This window comes from Heloderma suspectum, chromosome 1 (genome assembly GCF_057233095.1).
Source record: "Heloderma suspectum isolate Gila_16-S chromosome 1, 16-S_ref, whole genome shotgun sequence".
Classification (NCBI taxonomy): Eukaryota; Metazoa; Chordata; class Lepidosauria; order Squamata; family Helodermatidae; genus Heloderma; species Heloderma suspectum.
The window spans coordinates 397,393,921-397,412,110 of NC_139458.1; the positions used below are offsets into that span (position 1 = coordinate 397,393,921).

At 44.3% G+C, this 18,190-nt stretch overlaps 1 protein-coding gene across 1 annotated transcript in view; it reads right to left on the bottom strand.

Annotated features, from left to right (window-relative positions):
• Window positions 1-18,190, bottom strand: part of TGFB2 (transforming growth factor beta 2) — a 125,920-nt gene that overhangs the window by 15,837 nt on the left and 91,893 nt on the right. The window contains exons 3-5 of the mRNA XM_084828779.1: window positions 4,592-4,724; window positions 4,371-4,481; window positions 285-459 (exon numbers count right to left, since the gene is read on the bottom strand). Of these exons, the coding sequence (XP_084684905.1) occupies window positions 285-459; window positions 4,371-4,481; window positions 4,592-4,724 (419 nt within the window). The remainder of the gene's footprint in view (window positions 1-284; window positions 460-4,370; window positions 4,482-4,591; window positions 4,725-18,190) is intronic.

Below are 18,190 nucleotides of genomic sequence, written 5' to 3' on the forward strand. Positions count from 1 at the left end.
GATCAGTTGTAGCAGAGACTATCAGAACCGGAGTGTGTCAGAATACTACTACTCTTTGTTCATACCTAACAAGAGGAATGTCGTGTAAATGAAAATGCTCCCTAGCTCATGTTTGTTCTTGTACTTTTTTTGTTTTGTTGAACTGCTTTGTATTGATTTCAATAAAACATTATTAAAATGAATTTGATAAAGTATCAATAAATTAATGGGCTGCATTCATATTATATGCATATTAACACATTACTGTGCATGCACATAGATATAACATCTCAATCCATAGTTACCTAAAGCAATAGGCAGCATCTAGAGCACGCTTCTTCCGCCGACTGGACTGTTGCGACTCAAGTCTGTAGGAGGGTAATAACATTAGCAGGAGATGTGGGGTCTTCCCACTGTATTTTTTCCTACTGGGCTTTAAAGATTTCTCACCACTGGGATATGTGTAGTAGTCATCAATACCTTCAAAAAATACATTTTGGTAATAAATATTGTGTTGCTCTTTTGGAACAAATTATATAAACCATCTCTTTATAAAAAACCCGAATCATAGAAAATGCAGGGGTGCTCACATCAGCTGGGTGCATTTATGACATGTTGGTATGCATATCTGAATGTGGGAAGAAACCCACATTGAGTTAAATGATCACATGCCCGCATGTTTATCTCATTTCAGATAATTTTCCAAACCATTGTTTGGAAGATCAGAAACATGATGTGGCATGCATTCTACATCCTTCCCTTCCCTTCCCTTCCCTCATCATGCACCGATACCCTCCTCTACTTCAGAATTGTTCAAACTGTAGTTTGATGTCCAAGTTGGAGAAACTATGGTTAACACTAAGCCAAGTAATGGCTTGAAAACAATCAAAGCATTGTTTGTAGGTTAGCACTAACCTGGTTGCCAGCTTTGGACTGTCATGGCAAACTATGGTTAGTGCAACATCACAATGGAGGAGGGAATTGGTGCATGAAAGGGAACACAGGGTATGTGAGCCTGTAGCATGTACCCACTCCTTCAAATTGTGGTCTGAAGGATCATTCAAATTAAGCCTACATTTTGCCTTCAGTCTCAATCTAGAAAAAAATGATTGTTATGCAATTCAGTATAAATCGATGCCAGGAGACTCTGTACTATGTCATCTGCTTTATCCATATTAATGATTAATAATTTGATCAATTGTAATACAAGATATTAAAGGTCCTTCTTTTGCAATTATTTCAGCATAACATGAACCTGGATGATTATTTAACTCAAAACTAACATCCATTCTTCTGATACACTCTAATTCCTTCATTTCTCATTTGTTAAGCATGATGTGCATTGCAACCCAAAGCATGACTACTTAGAAGTAAGTCCCACTAAGCTCATTGGAGCTTGCTCCCTAGTAAGTGTTCTTACTAGGCAGTCAAACACTGAAATCTATAGTAAGACCGCCATCTATTTTAATAGGGTTGGTTTGCACTAGAATATTCAGAAAATCAATTTCTAGGCTGTATACATTTTCAAAATGTTATCAGTAAAGAAAAGTACACATATCTCTACACACACTCATCTTTCCAGATCCCCATACTTGTGACTCTTTGGAGCAAACTCCTTGGAGCAGCAACAAAACCTATATAGATATTTCCAATTACAGTTGGGCAAGGAATGTTTACCTCTCTCCCCTGCTTGCTGCCATGTCCCAGGGTAATTTTCTCCACAGGCAGACTGTGATATTGGAACAAAGCCTGGCTGGAGGGAAAGCAGCTGGAGGAAGGACTACCAGAGGAGGGGAAGTGGCAAGCAGGAGAAGTGGTAAGCAGTTTCAGGGCCTCTCTCTTTTCCATTGTCCATCTGTACCTCCAAGTATGCTTTACATGTGATTGGAGCTGACCCATGTGTGGTTTGTTCTAATTTTCTAATACTCACCGACCAGAATGCAATTCACAATCCACTTGCTCCAGAACCATTCCTGGATTTGGGCTTCTAGCCAATCGATGGTTTACATCTGTCCTAATACATTTCTTGGAATCCCAATATCAGCCAAACAGTGGGCAGTAACCAATGCTGCCCACATGCTAGTGGGACCCAGTGCTAGTACAACAGGAAGCGAGCAGATCCTGAAGCAACCTGACATGAGCTAAAACACTCACGTCTGGAATGGAGCAGCTCAGTGGAGCTCCCGGAAGGGAGCTCTGCGGACCCATCCTGTTCTGGAAATGAGCGTTCCCGTTCATTTCCGGGGTTGCTTTCGGAAGTGCTGGTTTTCTGTTGTGCTAGCAGTTGGTCCCACAGGTGCAACAGAATAAGTGGAGGTGCAGCAGCACTATTGGATACTGTCCAATATTTGCATCTGTAAATGTCATTGTTACAATGATTATTCCTGACTGCCATCTTAAGTGCGCTGAAGAAATGTGCTAAGCAAAGGAAAACCGCCTTCCCTCACACAAGTTCCTAAGGCACCTTTGCTTTCATCATCAAAACTGTGAGAAAAAGAGATAAACTATATGCTATGCTAAATACATAGCATGGATCAGGACCACCATGCATGGGTAGGGGAGATTTAAACATCCCCCCCAGCCACTCCCCCCCCCCCATTTAGCCTAGGCAGTGGCTGAAGAAAAACTCAACTAGGTCCAATGGAAGTCCGCCACCCTGCTGCTTTTTATAGCCCCTGCACGAGCAGGGGAGGGCAACTGCTGGGTGGGAAGGGTTAAATATGCTATAGCTGAAAGCACTGGTCCCAGTTTGGATTGGAGCCCCGCACACTTACATGGAGGCAAAAAAGAAAGGCAGGATCAGCTGCATGTAACGTATTTCCTATCGTATGTATTTTAGCCCTAAGGGACGCCAACCCACTTGGGAATCCACAAATAAAAGTGAGCAAGTGGTGAATAACCCACTTGGGAATCCACAAATAAAAGCGAGCAAGTGGTGAACAACTACCCATCACTGTGTCTGCTCACTGTGCTCAAGACGAGTGCTGGCACTGAGGATCGTATGTCTGCCTGTTTTGGAAGCTAGAAAGCAACTTCCTTTCCTCATGGACTGAGAGCTGAAATGGTACTGTTTTTGAGTGCTGGTGTCAACATCAATGGGAGTATATCTGGTCAGTCGAAAGAGCTCAGCTGCTATGTATGTTCATCACACCTTCAAGTTACTCCTCTAGTCAGGACCGTGTAACGGTGTTTGTCCTTTATGGGGTTTAGAACAACTGTGAGCCTATGACTGTGGTTTAATTTACGTATTAGCTTTGTAATGTGACAAACACTGACACATTACCTTTGCAGTGGTGGTGGTGGTTTCCTTTGCTTAGGCTCCTGTATCACATTATTAACATCTCACATTGCGCATCGCATGAGTACTTTCCTTACCAGGCTCACAGCTCCATCATGGTCATATACCTTGCAGTGTGAGGTATACTCATGTGACCCAGATGATGCAGAACTTCAGGTGAGCCCACGTGATGTAGAACCTCCAGTGTTAATGAAGCTGGATGAGAACTGGCTTCAGGGAAGCGGCAACCGCACTGCAAAGACGTTTGCCACAATCCGGCAAGGGAGATCCGCACATAGGACAGCCTTCCAAACACATGGCTAACGCTGTGCATCTAAATATCCCCATGAACATTTGGACTCTATTGGAGTGGCTGGCAGCATCTTCTGATGCAGGTGGGGCCACCAGTTGGATTGGGTCCAATGTGTAAATTAAACTCATGAGCTTTGAATTTGAGTTTCTGTGGGCATCAACGGTGACGTGGCTTTGTACCTATACGTTAAGGCTGGGTCGCTTAGTAGGAAGATTATTTGGAAGAAGTCTGATTTATTTCATCTGGTTAATTTGGGCCCATTTCAGCTCTCAAGCACTGTGTCATGGACAGGGAGCTACAGGAAAAATCCACATAGGTCACTTGAAGTAGGATGGTTTAAGCAAGTAGTCATATAGTTGAAGAGAAGACTGAAAAGAAAAGCGGTCTGGTGTACATGTTCTAGATCCTTTATAACAGACATGGGGAACCCCTGGCTTGTGGGCCAAATATGCCCAGCAGTATTCCTCATCCAGCCTGCCAAGCTTCTTCCCTGGACCCTGTCTCCTCTCCCAGGCCTCATTCCCCAGTGTCCAGAGAGGGGAAAGGGCTTATCTCTGACCTGCAGCAAATAGAAGATAAGCCTTTTCCCCTCCATCAGCACAGGGGTTGGGGAAAGGGCTTAGCTTCAATCTCAGCACTGGCACAGGGGAAATGCCTTGTCTCTGATCAGTAGCAGGTCTCCCCTCTCTTCTCTTCCACATCTTCCTCAGTCTCTTCCATCCACTGAGTTGTATGTTTTACATGGACAGCAGAAACGCCTCTTATCAAACAATCATTTTAATTTTTATGTAGTGTTATTACCTGCAAATCTTGCCTCTAGTTCTTCACTTTTATTTGGGATGATATAATTATTTGAAGGCACGAAAGTGCAGCATGGACAATGTAAACTTATTTTAAATCCAAGATTCCTGTCTGCAAAACACAAAAGGAAGGGAAACTGCCTTTAGATCAGGTACAGACATGAAAATATTCAGATTAACATATGCAGGCCCCCAATGATCAAAGGATTAAGGTACTGTCACCTCTGTGGTGGAGCCATTCTTGTACAGCTTCAGTTACATCAAAAGATAGCCATTCACCTTCAGCTCTTGTCTTAACTACCTTGCTATCAATGTAACGTTGCATCGGTGAAGTTAGATCTTTGGTTTTGAGAACCTGCAAGGAAGAGAAGAAAAAATATATTCTGTAGATTTTGTGCTTTCAGGATTTGATTGAGAAAACAGATAGCTACCTAGGGCTCAAAGCTGAATGGTAATCGTACAGAAAGTTCCTGCAATACTCGAGGCTCCACCATCAAAATATAATCATATATATGGCACAAAATCGGATTCTAAGATTGGCTGTGGCAACTCTGAGACAGCAGAATTACAAGAAGAAAAAACTTGAGGTATTTTGCACTTCTAAAATCAGGATCAGTATGATACAACGTCTTTAATATTGTAGTATTTTTTAAAATATGTAATATGTAATAAAATATTATTTAATATTATAATATAAAATATTATATTATTGTTCTGGTTGTCATCTTATTGTTGCATTGGGTTTTTTATCATTGCAAACCACCCAAAAGGCATTTGTCATTTGTTTGGGCAGTACAGGAATCAAATCAACCAATCAATCAATAAGTGTACATTTTTAAGGTGTTGCTTCTTAATCCAGTTGCCAGCCAAAGCCATTGACAATGAGGAGATGTTGAATGGGACCTTTAGTGTGCAACTGTGAAAAATCCACAGTTGGTTTAGCCTTGGTTGCACACTGATGCACAACCAACGTGGCCAGCCAAATGCGTGTTCACTTGGGTCTCAATCCGGAGTTCCCCAGGGGGCCACACTGTCTTCCTCTGCACCACCGCCTTTCCCTCAACCATTTGGTTTCCCAGCTTTCGCACATTTTCCCTTTTCTAATGGATTGAAATGCCTAAGGATTAGTTATTGGCATAGCTAATTCCCCTCCCCTTGGTTTCAATGGAGTGGGGGGTGGGGATTCCACAAAATCTGCCAGGCTGAAAAGCCCAGTAAAGCTGCCCCCTCTCCCTTTGGCCAGAGTGAACTGCCTGGGCTTTGGAAGTGGCAAATAATCTCCTCCACACACACACATCCTTGCTCACTCAGACTAGTTTTATTATTTAAAAGAGCTGCTCAAAGTCTTTTGAGTTCACAGCTCTTTTTCAATAGCATTTTTCCCTTTAGAACTCCTTTCTAAAGGGGTGGTCAAGTTCTCATTAACTTTCTATTTCCTTTACCTTGAAAATATTGAGAAGGAAAATACCTTTGAAAAAGAGCTGCAAAGGTCAATGCACTTCAGGTTGTTTTTCAGGAAGGGGAAGGGATCCTAAGAACATAAGAAGAGCCATGCTGGATCAGATCAAGGGCCCATCTAGTCCAGCATTCTGTTCACACAGTGGCCAACCAGCTGTCAACGGGAGACCCACAAGCAAGACATGACTGCAACAGGACCTTCCCACTCATGTTCCCCAGCAACTGGTATACATAGGCATATTGCTTCTGATACTGGAGGTAGCATATAGCATCAGGACTAGTAGCCATTGATAGCCTTCTCCTCCAGGAATTTGTCCAATCCCTTTTTAAAGCCATCCAAATTGGTTGGCATCGCTACATCTTGTGGTAGTGAATTCCACAGTTTAACTGCGCTGTGTGAAGAAGTCCTTTCTTTTATCTGTCCTGAATCTCCCACCAATCGGCTTCATGGGATGACCCTGGGTTCTAGTACTTTGAGAGAGGGAGAAAAATATCTCCCTATCCACATCCACAGATACTGAAGCTGAAGCTCAAATATTTTGGCCACCTAATGCGATGAGAAAACTCTCTGGAAAAGACCCTGATGCTGGGAAAGACTGAAGGCAAAAGGAGAAGGGGACGGCAGAGGATGAGATGGCTAGATAGCATCACCGATGCAATGAATATGAACTTGAGCACGCTCCGGGAGAGAGCGGAGGACAGGAAGGCCTGGCGTGCTATGGTCCATGGGGTCACGAAGAGTCGGACACGACCGAACGACTGAACAACAACAATCCACATTCTCCACACGATGCATAATTTTGTACACCTCTATCATGTCTCCCCTTACTCACCTTTTTTCCAAGCTAAACCATCCCAGCTGTTGTAACCTCCCCTCACAGGGGAGTTGCTCCAGCCCCTTCATCATTTCAGTTGCCCTTTTCTGCATCCTTAGACGCTTCCGCTCACAGAAGGAGTGCTGCACTCATGGGAGGGGTCCTTCTACACAGAAGACGCCCTCCACAAGTGTTCTGTGCATGGAAGTTCCTTCTAGTCACAGAGTTAGGATGCAAGCCATTATTCTACATCACCTTTGGATAGTTTCCTCTTGTTTTTGTCACGGGCTGGTACAGCTCTCTTGTTTCTGGGAGGATATAATTATGAGCCATAATTATGAGTCTTGTTATTCAAAGCTTTTAGTATGAGCTGGCCACGAAGAACAAATGCCAGAGGGGGGCCTATGCTAGTCTTTAACAGCTGACACAAAGAAAGAGGCTCTAGGCATCTTAATTGTAAAGGTTAATTAATAGGCAGCCAGTGTTGTAGCTCACCCCAGCTATTTGGACCATCAGCTCATACGCACCCACAGGGTGAGAAGAGGTGTGAAACTGGTCTGCCCAGTTACTGCTATTATTATTATTCACTCTCTCTAACAGCTAAGTAAGGTGGTGAGTGCTGACAAAAAAGCTGAAGCAGGGTCACTGGGAAACAAGAGGAAAGTATCACAATGTTTGAGTTTTGCAGAAGTGCAAAAAACTCTTTAAAACAAAAGAAGGGCCCAATGAAAACTGACCATTCGTGGCTTGAGCATCAGCCACTTTTTCTTCCCCCATCTCCAACCTTGCTTTGTTCACTCTCTTGCCTGATGAGGAGTTCTGGAGAAATCCAAACCTTGCACAGTATTTGGTGAACTTTGTGTTGGCCTCATAAAGATATTACAGTGATACGAACTATGGACATTTTCATTGGGGATTTTTCTTTGGGGCCAACATGGCTACCTTCGTTTTTGTAGAAAAAGCAACTGATGATGAAGAATTTTCCAAATAAAGCAAAATCTAAACTGAATCCTTAAAGCAAAATACCTTGACTGTTGACTTACTGCCTTGTAATGCAATAATTGCTGGCTTCTAATCAACATAAAGCTGGGATTTAGCTATGATATTATTGAAGCAATTGCTTCATTGCTGTGTAAAAACAGCCTGTAAATTCCCGCTCCTCCTCCTTTAAATTCCATTATAATTTCCTTTGTATCTTCTTCGGCCATCGAACTGCAAAAAATTTGTGTGCATGCTATATCAGCAACCCAAAATACCTACAAGATCCTTCCCCTAGTATCTGTCTGTCTGTCTATCTATCTAATCTATCTATCTAATCTATCTATCTAATCTATCTATCATCTAATTCAGTATCTACCTAGGCCAGTCTCCACCACTCAGTGGAGGAAACACTCCCATGTGATTCTTCCAAGGCCACTCCAGTGTGACCCAGATGGGGAAATGGGAACAGGATTGATTTTCAACTTATGGGTTAACCGGGGGTAGGAAAACACCCTGAGCGGGTCCTGAGTGCCCCTCTTTATTTTTTCCCATCTAAGTGAAAGGCTGCTAGTCTGTTCTGTGGATAAATATAAAGCCCTGCACTCAGGGCTATTCTTGCAGGGAGGGCAAAGCATGCCTTCCACCCCTTGCTGATATGGGCTGCATACCTTTGTGTGTAGAGCCAGTCTGGTGCAGCAGTTAAGAGTGTCAGACCAAGGCAGCATTTGGACCTAACACAAAACTTAGCTTAGCACTACAGGAATGTCTGGGACTGTTTAGGTCAGAGAAAAGGCGAGTAAGGGGAGACATGACAGAGGTGTACAAAATGATGCATGGGGTGGAGAAAGTGGATAGGGAGACATTGTTCTCCCTCTCTCATAATACTAGAACCCGGGGTCATCCCATGATGCTGATTGGTGGGAGATTCAGGACAGATAAAAGGAAGGACTTCTTCACACAGCACATAGTTTAACTATGGAATTCTCTACCAGAAGATGAAGTGATGGCCACCACTTTGGATGGCTTTAAAGGGGATTAGACAAATTCATGGAGGATAGGGCGATCAATGGTTACTAGCCATGATGGTTATATGCTACCTCCAGTATCAGAGGGAGCATACCTCTGATACTGGAGGCTGCTGGAAAACATGACTGGGTGGGTGCTATTGCACACACATCCTATCTGTGGGTTCCCACAGGCAGCTGGTTGGTCCTGTGTGAACAGAATGCTAGACCTGATGGGCCTTGGTCTGATCCAGCATGGCTATTACGTTCTTACGAATGACCCTAGTGTCCCCTTGGGTTTGTGCACCCCTCCCCTTCCTTTGGGCATGGCTGGAAGACAATCTATCACAGTAGACCCTGAGGCAGCTTGCAAGACAAATGAAACAACTACTATCAACTCCAAACAAACCACTAAAACATAGTACAAATAAAACAACAATACAGCACACAAAATAATCATGCTCAGTCACCAAAGGCCCAGGGCAAATAAAGCCATTTCAATTTCCATTTAAATGACAGAAGAGATGGTGATGAAGAATGTTTGGCCTATTCTCCTTAGCTCATTAGACCCACAACAGTCTTGCAAGATCAGTCAGCCATATTTTCATTTTACAGATGGGGAATTGTGGCTGAGAGAGAAAGTCATTTGCTCAAGACCATTCAGAGAGTTGATCTATGAGTTGATCTATCCTCTATCATATCTCAGGTTCAAGACCTACATCATAGGGTTGTTGTGAGGACAAAATTGGAGGGAGAGGACTATGTACGCAGCCCTGAGCTCCTTGAAGGAAAGGCGGGATAGAAATGTAATAAATAAATAACCCCTTGCCATCTGACAGTGCCTGAATGTTGCACTCTGATGTCAACATGAATGTTTGCTTCTCTTCTTCTTCCTGGAAAATTATTTATGTAGTCAGTTCTTTGCTGAAAAGCTTTTCCTGCACACTTTGCATGAATGTCTTTGGACCACAGGTTGCTTTGCTTTTTTCGGGAGCTGGACCTACCTGGCAAACATTCCAGGCCATGCTCTTCAGCTAGACTTATGTGATGCTATGTGACTGCAAAGGGGAGTGGCCCCACAGCCACGGAAGCCAACAGGGGTCTTTCCTTTTGCTGCAATGAGCCTTGGATCTGGCAATAATTGAGAGCAGAATGTGGTCCTTATAAACTATTGTACGAGGTGCAGCGTTCTTGCCAAAATACAAAAGGTACATATGACTTGCCAAAAGTTTTAAAGCCTATAGTTCTGTGATCCGCTTCCTGAGAAATTGCCAAGCACGTTCATCATGCAAGACTGCAAATAAAGAGTACGTACTGCACGCACAACCCAAACTCAATTACAGCTTGGGTGTATGTAACACAGCTTCAATGGATGCCATTCGTTCACACAATCACAACTGCCTCTTAAGAGTTGCTTCCATTGTCTGCATTCATGCTTAGCCATGGTGAAATCTTGTATGTTTTTTTTAAAATGGATGTTCTCTAGCCCTCATGAGAAAACTTTTTCAATGCACACAGGATCAGCTGAATGTTTTTAGGTATGTGCACAAGGTATCTGCCCCTACACAACTATCATTTCTTCCTTAAGATCCCCCATCTTTATTTCACTGCCAGTTCTTCATGTTGGCTACTATGAACATCACACTTCTGTGCCTATTAAAGAACCATCTTTGCCAAGAACATTACAATTTCACAGCAGACTACAAGGTTACAATGTTGGGGGGCGGTATTTAGAAATGATTACTCTGGCTATTACGTGTGTGTGTGTGTGTGTGTAGAAGTGGAGGTAGGTGCAAGTGTGGAGAGGGATGTAAGATGGGTTGGGGTGGAGTACAACTTTAAGGGCGTTGTCTACATGGCAGCTACCTGTGGGGCACGTTCTGTACTTTAGGACTAAAGCAGAAAATTTAGGAAGCAGTACTCCAACATAAACAAAAGCACTGTATTATATCAGTATTCGGGTTGGATGGGGAGGAACAAACTGAAGCTGAACCCTGACAAGACCGAGGTACTTTTGGTGGGAGACAAGAGGAGGTTGGGGGATGTTGACCTGGTGTTGGATGGGGTATGGTTACCCTTGAAAGACCAGGTCCGCAGCATGGGTCATTATAGACTCCCAGCTGTCCATGGAGGCTCAGGTGTCAGCTGTGAGCCAGGCAGCACTGTACCAACTCCATCTGATACGGAGGCTGCACCCCTACCTTCCCGACCATCTGCTCCCATCCGTAGTACATGCCCTGGTCTCCTCTCGTCTAGTAACGCGCTATACGCGGGGTTACCCTTGAAGACGGTTTGGAAGCTGCAGCTGGCGCAGAACATGGCAGTCTGCCTGATTAAAGGCAGCCACTGGCGTGATCACATCGCTCTGGTGCTGAAAGATTGCACTGGCTACTAGTTGTTTTCCGGGCCAAATTCAAGGTGTTGGTTTTGACCTTTACAACCCTATATGGTTCTGGCCCAACCTATCTCAAGGAGCACCTCCAGCAACACCAGACAGGCCGCTCAACAAGATCAGCCTCAGATTGCCTTCTCTCTGTCCCATCAGCCAGGACAGCTAAGGTGGTGAGGATGAGGGAGAGGGCCTTCTCTGTGGTGGCCCCCACTCTGTGGAACTCCCTCCCTAGGGAACTCCGGCTTGCCCCCTCTTTAATGAGCTTCCACCACGCATTGAAAACATGGTTGTTCAGGAAGGCATTTGGGGTGGGTTAGGGTATTTTTAGAAATACGTTTTAATGCTTAATTTTAATGTTTTAGACTTGTTTGTACTGCTGCTGTACATTGCCCAAAGAGGCCGGGTGACCGGCCAGATGGGTGATTAAGAAATTTAATTAATAAATAAACAAACAAACAAATAAATAAATAAGTAAGTAAAAGTATTCCTCCTTGTGATCACTCACACTCACTTCTCTCATCCCTCTTCCCTATAGACTAGTGGAGATCAGCACATAACATTTTTCATAGCCATGTCATGGAAACATTTCACTGACAGAACGAGTTACAGCAGGGAAGCTGAACTTCTTTCTGTCCAAGAGATGAATTCCTGTTCAGAGAAGTTCTGAAGGGGCACGTTCCACTGGTGGGAGGGGCTGAAGGCAAAAGGGGCTGGGCCAAGTGCAAAAATGATGGCACCAAAATACCAAAAGCATCAGCATATTTCCACTTAAAGCTCTTCCTGCCAGTAACGAAGCCCTAGGAGAGACATTTCAACCTTTCAGACTGAGGAAGCGCACACACATAGCTGGGAAGCCACCAAACCACTGGCAGTCGGAGAAAGGGTTGGGGCCAGGGGAAGGGGCGTGGCCATGGCATACCCCCTTATCTGGACAGAGATGGCCTAGCTAAAGTTTGTTGTTGTTTATTCGTTCAGTCGCTTCCGTGACTTCATGGACCAGCCCACGCCAGAGCTCCCTGTCGGCTGTCACCACCCACAGCTCCCCCAAGGTCAAGTCCGTCACCTCCAGAATATCATCCATCCATCTTGCCCTTGGTTGGCCCCTCTTCTTTTTGCCTTCCACTTTCCCTAGCATCAGCATCTTCTCCAGGGTGTCCTGTCTTCTCATGATGTGGCCAAAGTACTTCAGTTTTGCCTTTAATATCCTTCTAGCTAAATATCTAGTATCTAATATCTAGCTAAAGTTATCCATGCTCTAATAACCTCTCGTCTGGATTACTGCAATGCATTATACATGGGGCTGCCTCTGAAAACAGTCCGGAAACTTCAGCTAGTCCAAAACAGGGCAGCAACATTGTTAACAGGGACTGGCCAATGAGATCACATTATGCCAGTACTTTTCCAGCTGCACTGGCTGCCAGTCCATCTCCAGGCCAGATTCAAAGTGCTGGTATTAACATTCAAAGCCCTAAATGGCTTGAGGTCAGGTTAGCTGAAGGATTGCCTCCTCCCATATGTGCCTGCCTGGTACGTCCTCAGATCATCCTCAGTGGTCCTCCTCTGTCAGCCCCTGCCAAAGGAAGTGAGACAGGTGGCTACCAGGAAGTGGGCCTTTTCTGCTGTGGCACCTGGGCTGTGGAATGAGGTCCCTAGAGAGCTTTGCTTAGCACCTAAGCTGTACTCCTTCTGGTGCCAGGTGAAGACCTTTTTATTCTCTCAGTATTTTAGCTTCCTGTTCTTTTAGCTTTGGTGTTTTAAATCTGTATTTTTAAATCTCTGCATTGCTGCTAGGTTGTACTGTTATATGTGATTTTAAGCTTTCATATTTCATATTGTTTTATGCTGTGCTTTGTGTTTTTAATTTTTGTGAACTGCCCAGAGAGCTTTGGCTATTGGGCAGTATAGAAATCAATCAATCTGTTTGGGGAACCCTGGAGGATCAGATTGGGACCGCAGGTGGGACAGATTTGGCTCCCTGGCCTGAGATTCTACACCCCTGAGTCAAATGGACTGAAACTGGAGCAAACAATGGAATACGTTAGAAGGGAGTCCCTAGCTATCTTGACAGAATACCTATTATGCTGGGAAAGCTTCCCAATGCCCCACCCTCAATTCTGTCTTCTTCACTTTACACTCAGTGGTGTCAAAAGAATGGAAAACAAGGACAGTCTCAAAAATTTCGCTTCAGAAAAATGCTGACATGCTCAGTGCAATTTCCAGCAGTTTAGGAGGTTTCAATTGAGATTGTCAGGAACCAAGATGTAATGCAAAACAAAACAAATGAACCTCTGCAAAAGGGCAGGAGCATTAAGCTCTAACTTGCCCGAGGCATGGTAGGTTTTATTGAAATATCAAACTAGAAAACCCAAAGCCACAGAACCACGTCTTTTTCTGTTTCTAGGGATGCTGATTTATACAGCTCCTCCAGTATTTGGAGGCCTTCATGCAGCCATGCCCACTAAATTAAAACAATTGAATCATCTATGTGACAATTTGACACCAGATTTTCTGCCCAGCAGAAAATCTGATGCTCACTGGATCTTCCACAATTCTATTTTGCTTTCTTCCAAGTCACAAGTAGAATCATAGAATCATAGAGTTGGAAGGGGCCTACAAGACCATCGAGTCCAACCCCCTGCTCAATGCAGGAAGCCTGATTCCCAAGAGGTCTCCCATCCAAGTACTAACCAGGGCTGACCCTGCTTAGCTTCCGAGATCAGATACATCCAGCCCTTTCCTCTTTCTTGCAGAAAGGCTGGATCAAAATGAGCGGAAGAGCTCAGTCATCACCATACTGAAGGCAAACAAGCAAAGCCAGGCCAGAGGACTCCAGGGGGCAATTGTCAAGCCTTGCAGCTGTACTATCATCAACATCTCATGATCAAGAGTAGCAAATGCTTGATAGGATCAATACGTGCCACCAGGCAAATATCAATAACCAAGGCCACATGTACACTGTACATCAGCCTTCCCAACCTGGTGCCCTCCAGATGTTTTGGTCTTCAGCTCCTACCAGCCCTAGACAGCAGAGCCAAAGTTCAGAAATGCTGGGAATGGTAGCCCAAAACATTTAGGGGGCTCAAGCTTGTATGTATACATGGCAGAATATACCCTTAAATAGGAGATGTCATGTGTTTTTCTTCCATGAAGAGACGACCCTCTTCCCATCTCCACCTCATTCTTTCACAATGTATTTAACCGAATTGCCTAATGGTGATTTGAACACGATTTCAATCACCTGTTTTGTGTCTCCGCCCAGTCTTCTGGCAGCTTTTTTTACTCTTTTTAAAAGGGCAATCAGAGTGTTTATTTACTGCAGTGTTTGCTTGTAGCTTTGTGTTTATTTTGTTTTGTTTGATTTTTAACAGGCAAATGAGAGAAACGTTCTCAGGACTCAAAAACATTTTTATTGTAGGAAGCCCAATGCGTTTTACCCTTTTTCTTATTTTCTTCAGGCGGGGTGTAATATTAATGGTAATAAAAATACAAATAGGACAACAAACATAATTAAAACATTACTAAAATAGAAATTGCCACAGGAGCTTACACATGTATAATGTTCTTATAAAAACCATATAAAACCTGCTTATTTACTAAGAATAACATATAAGTTCATACTTACTAGAGACAAAAATCTACAGAATTTTTTTCAGCAAAAGATCGAATCCTGTGTCAGTCTACTGGCGACTGGAAAAGAATCTTATCTCATACTCTTCTGTCCATTTTTTCTAGCGTATTTGACTGAATTGCCTAATGGTGATATGAACACGATTTCGATCACCTGTTTTGTGTCTTCCCCCAGTCTTCAGGAAGCCTTTTTACTGTTTTTTAAAGGGTAACCTGAACCTTTATTTACTGAAATGTTTGTAGCTTTGTGTTTATTTTGCTTTGATTGATTTTTAAAAGGAACATTGGTTGAGAAAGAGCCGCAACACCACTCTGGAGATGGGGTAGGGTGAAGCAGGTCTGTGATATTTGTTGTTGTTCAGTCGTGTCTGACTTAGGGATGTATGAAAGTGACTTACCTTTCGCAGATTATGTTGATGGTGGGGGGGGAGGCGTTCCGTCCCTCCCCACAGAATCCTGGCCGGGGGGGAGGCGCTCCGTTCCTCCCCCCGGAATCCTCGAATGGCTGGCTGTGCTCCGCGGCAGCTCCGTGGAGCAGCCGGCCAGGCCCGGCCTGGCCAGGCCAGAGCCGTCCGCAACCGGATTTCCAGCCGCGGAGGGCTCTGGGTAAAAAAAAAAAAAAAACGCGTATGCAAATGGCGGCGGCTATGGCCGCCGCCATTTGCATTCCTTCTTTTTACAGTCGTAATCTACGTAAATATTTACGTAGGCTATGACGGCGAAAATCAAGGGGAACGCAAATAGCGTAGCAGGCGCCATTTGCGTCCCCTTTTGATTCCCTGTTTTATCCTACGTAAAGATTTCCATAGGCTAAAATGGTGAATGAAAATGGGACGCAAATAGCGCCCGCTACACTATTTATGTTCCCCTTGATTTTCGCCGTCATAGTCTACATAAATATTTACGTAGATTAAGACGGCCAAAAAGAAGGACCGCAAATGGCAGCAGCTGTAGCCGCCGCCATTTGCGTACGCGTTTTTTTTTTAAACCCACCACCAACCATGATAGGCTACGTAAAGATTTACATAGCCTATCATGTCTTTTTTCCCTTTTTTAAAAAAACCTAGCCATGATAGGCTACGTAGATCTTTACTAGCCTATCACGTCTTTTTTTTTTTTTTCACAAGCCTGAAAATGGTGGTGGCGGCAGCCGGTCGGAAGACCAGCTGCCGCCTCCTTCGCCGGAGCCGCCTTCGCCGGAGCCGCCTTCACCGCCGCCCGGAAGATCTGCCCCAGGTATGTCTCGTCCCGGGGGGGATCTGTGGGGGGGCGGCAAGCCGTTCCGCCACAGATTTCGGGGGCGAGATCTCACCGAGATCCGTGGCGGAATTCTCTGACATCCCTAGTCTGACTCTTTGTGACCCCATTGGCTTGTATCTAATGTTAGCCCTACTTAGAGTATGCCCATTGAAATGAATGGGCCTGAAGTTAGACTAATATTGGACCCAACTCAGTGCACGTGCCAGCCAATTGAAATATACTTGAATTATTCATGTAACTCCTGACATGTTCTCATCCCAGGACGGCAAGAGTGGTTTGGGCAAAGTCTAAATGTGGAAGTATGCCTATGCTTGATTCCAAATCTCTCTCCTGATCCTAGAGATATCCTCAGGATGGGTATGGCAAATGCCAGGGTGGGGCAGGGAGGAAGCAAAACACAGAACTTGCTCATAGCAGAAATTCTATACAGGCTATAAAACAGGGTTTGTCACTCCTGTGCATTTCAAACCCTGCAGTACACATGCAGGGAAGGGCAGATCGACGGAAGGGCAGCCTTCATCAACCTGGTTCCCTGCAGATGTGTTGGACTACAACTCCCAGCATAGCTAGCTTGGGATGCTGGGAGTTGTAGTACAACACATCTGGAGGGCACCAGGTTGAGGAAGGCTGCAGAAGAGGATCCACTCAGGATCAACACAGGTTAGCTTTCCATGATCAGTGTGAAGCACCAATTTCTGAAGGAACTCTTCCCATATGCCCCAGCACTACCCCACCACCACCCCATGTCGAGTGCTACAGGAAGCTCTTCTAGGGATGTGGCCTCAGTTACTCTCAAGTGTAGGTTTCAGCGCTTATTTTCTTGAGGCAGGGAGGATCTGACCTGTCTACATATGCAGCATATGGAGAGTTCAGAAGTTGCTGTATTTTATTGTTGCCATTTTGGCTATTTTATTGACACTAGATTTTACTATGTAAATTTTTTTGTGGGGGGAGGTAAGTTGCTGTAAGACACTTTGAGCACAGTTTTACAATGGAGAAGTGGGATACAAATAAATGGATGATGATGATGAAGTGGATCGCACCACTTCAGGCTGCAGGTAGCGGAATGCAATTTTTGGATGCTCCCCTATGTAAAGATAAATAAATGACCTCATTGCAAGCAGAACAAAACACAAAACCCAGTCACACCAAGGAAACAGGTTCTAGCCCAGGTAGCTCTCTGACGTGCTAGTTTTGTGGTTGCAGTTACCCACCCGTTCCAATCTGAAGAGGTACAGTTTATTCTTTCAACAACCCAGCCCCCCGGCCCCTCATCAGCATTCTGCCAACTTATTCCCACCTCAGTCTCCTGCATGCATAGCATGATTACATCTTAAGACTCTGAAAATGGAGAGCCTCCAGGGCAGCCTTCCCCAACTTGGTGCCCTCCAGACGTTTTGACCCATAATGCCCAGGGTTCCTGACCATTGGCTATGCTGGCTGGGGCTGATGGGACTTGAAGTCCAAAACATCTGGAGAGCATTTGGTTGGGAGATGGCTGCTCCAAGTCCTCTTCCAGAGCAAAGAAAGCTCTTTTGTTTTATTTCAGTGGGCTTGGGACTTTCAATGTGCTCCGAGGACTGGAACATTAAAGGCAGTGGATCGTACAAGCGATACAAAACCACACCCGTGTAAGGGAGAGCAGAAATATGTCTTAAGCCTTTGCCTCCTTGATTCCTTCCCTGTAATATAACATCCCCCTTGAGGTCCAGAGTGCTGCTAGAAGCTCACAGTGGCTCAACATTTTACCTCCTTTCCCATATCATATGGTGCATTCCTTCCCTTCCTGTGGCCTATCAGGTACCTAAGCAGGCCAAAGCCTCAGATAACAGTAGTAATAAAACCCAGAATTTCAGCTCCATTGCTCACGATGCTTTATGATGTGTTACCAAAACATGGCATTGTTTCCATAGGAAGTCATTTGAACACGTTATTGTTTTATAGTCTGTAGCTAATAAACTACCATAAAAACAACATTGCCGCAACCACTCCAAACACTTTTCTTCTTCTTCTTATTCTCCCTACTCCGCTTTTTGCTTGTCCTACCTTGCCAGGATGCTGATTTCTTTTTGGAATGCCTATTCATAAAATAAAAAGTGGGGGCAGAGGCTTACTTCTAAATACAGAAGCACCTTAATAAAATAAAGATGTGATAAAATCTACAAAAGTGCCGCTGAGGAGACAGGTTCAAAGACATTCCCACAACATCCAAACTTTTTTTATCTGATCAAATTCCAATAAATCCTACATTTGGCATCAATCTTTATAAACTTAGCAAGAGACA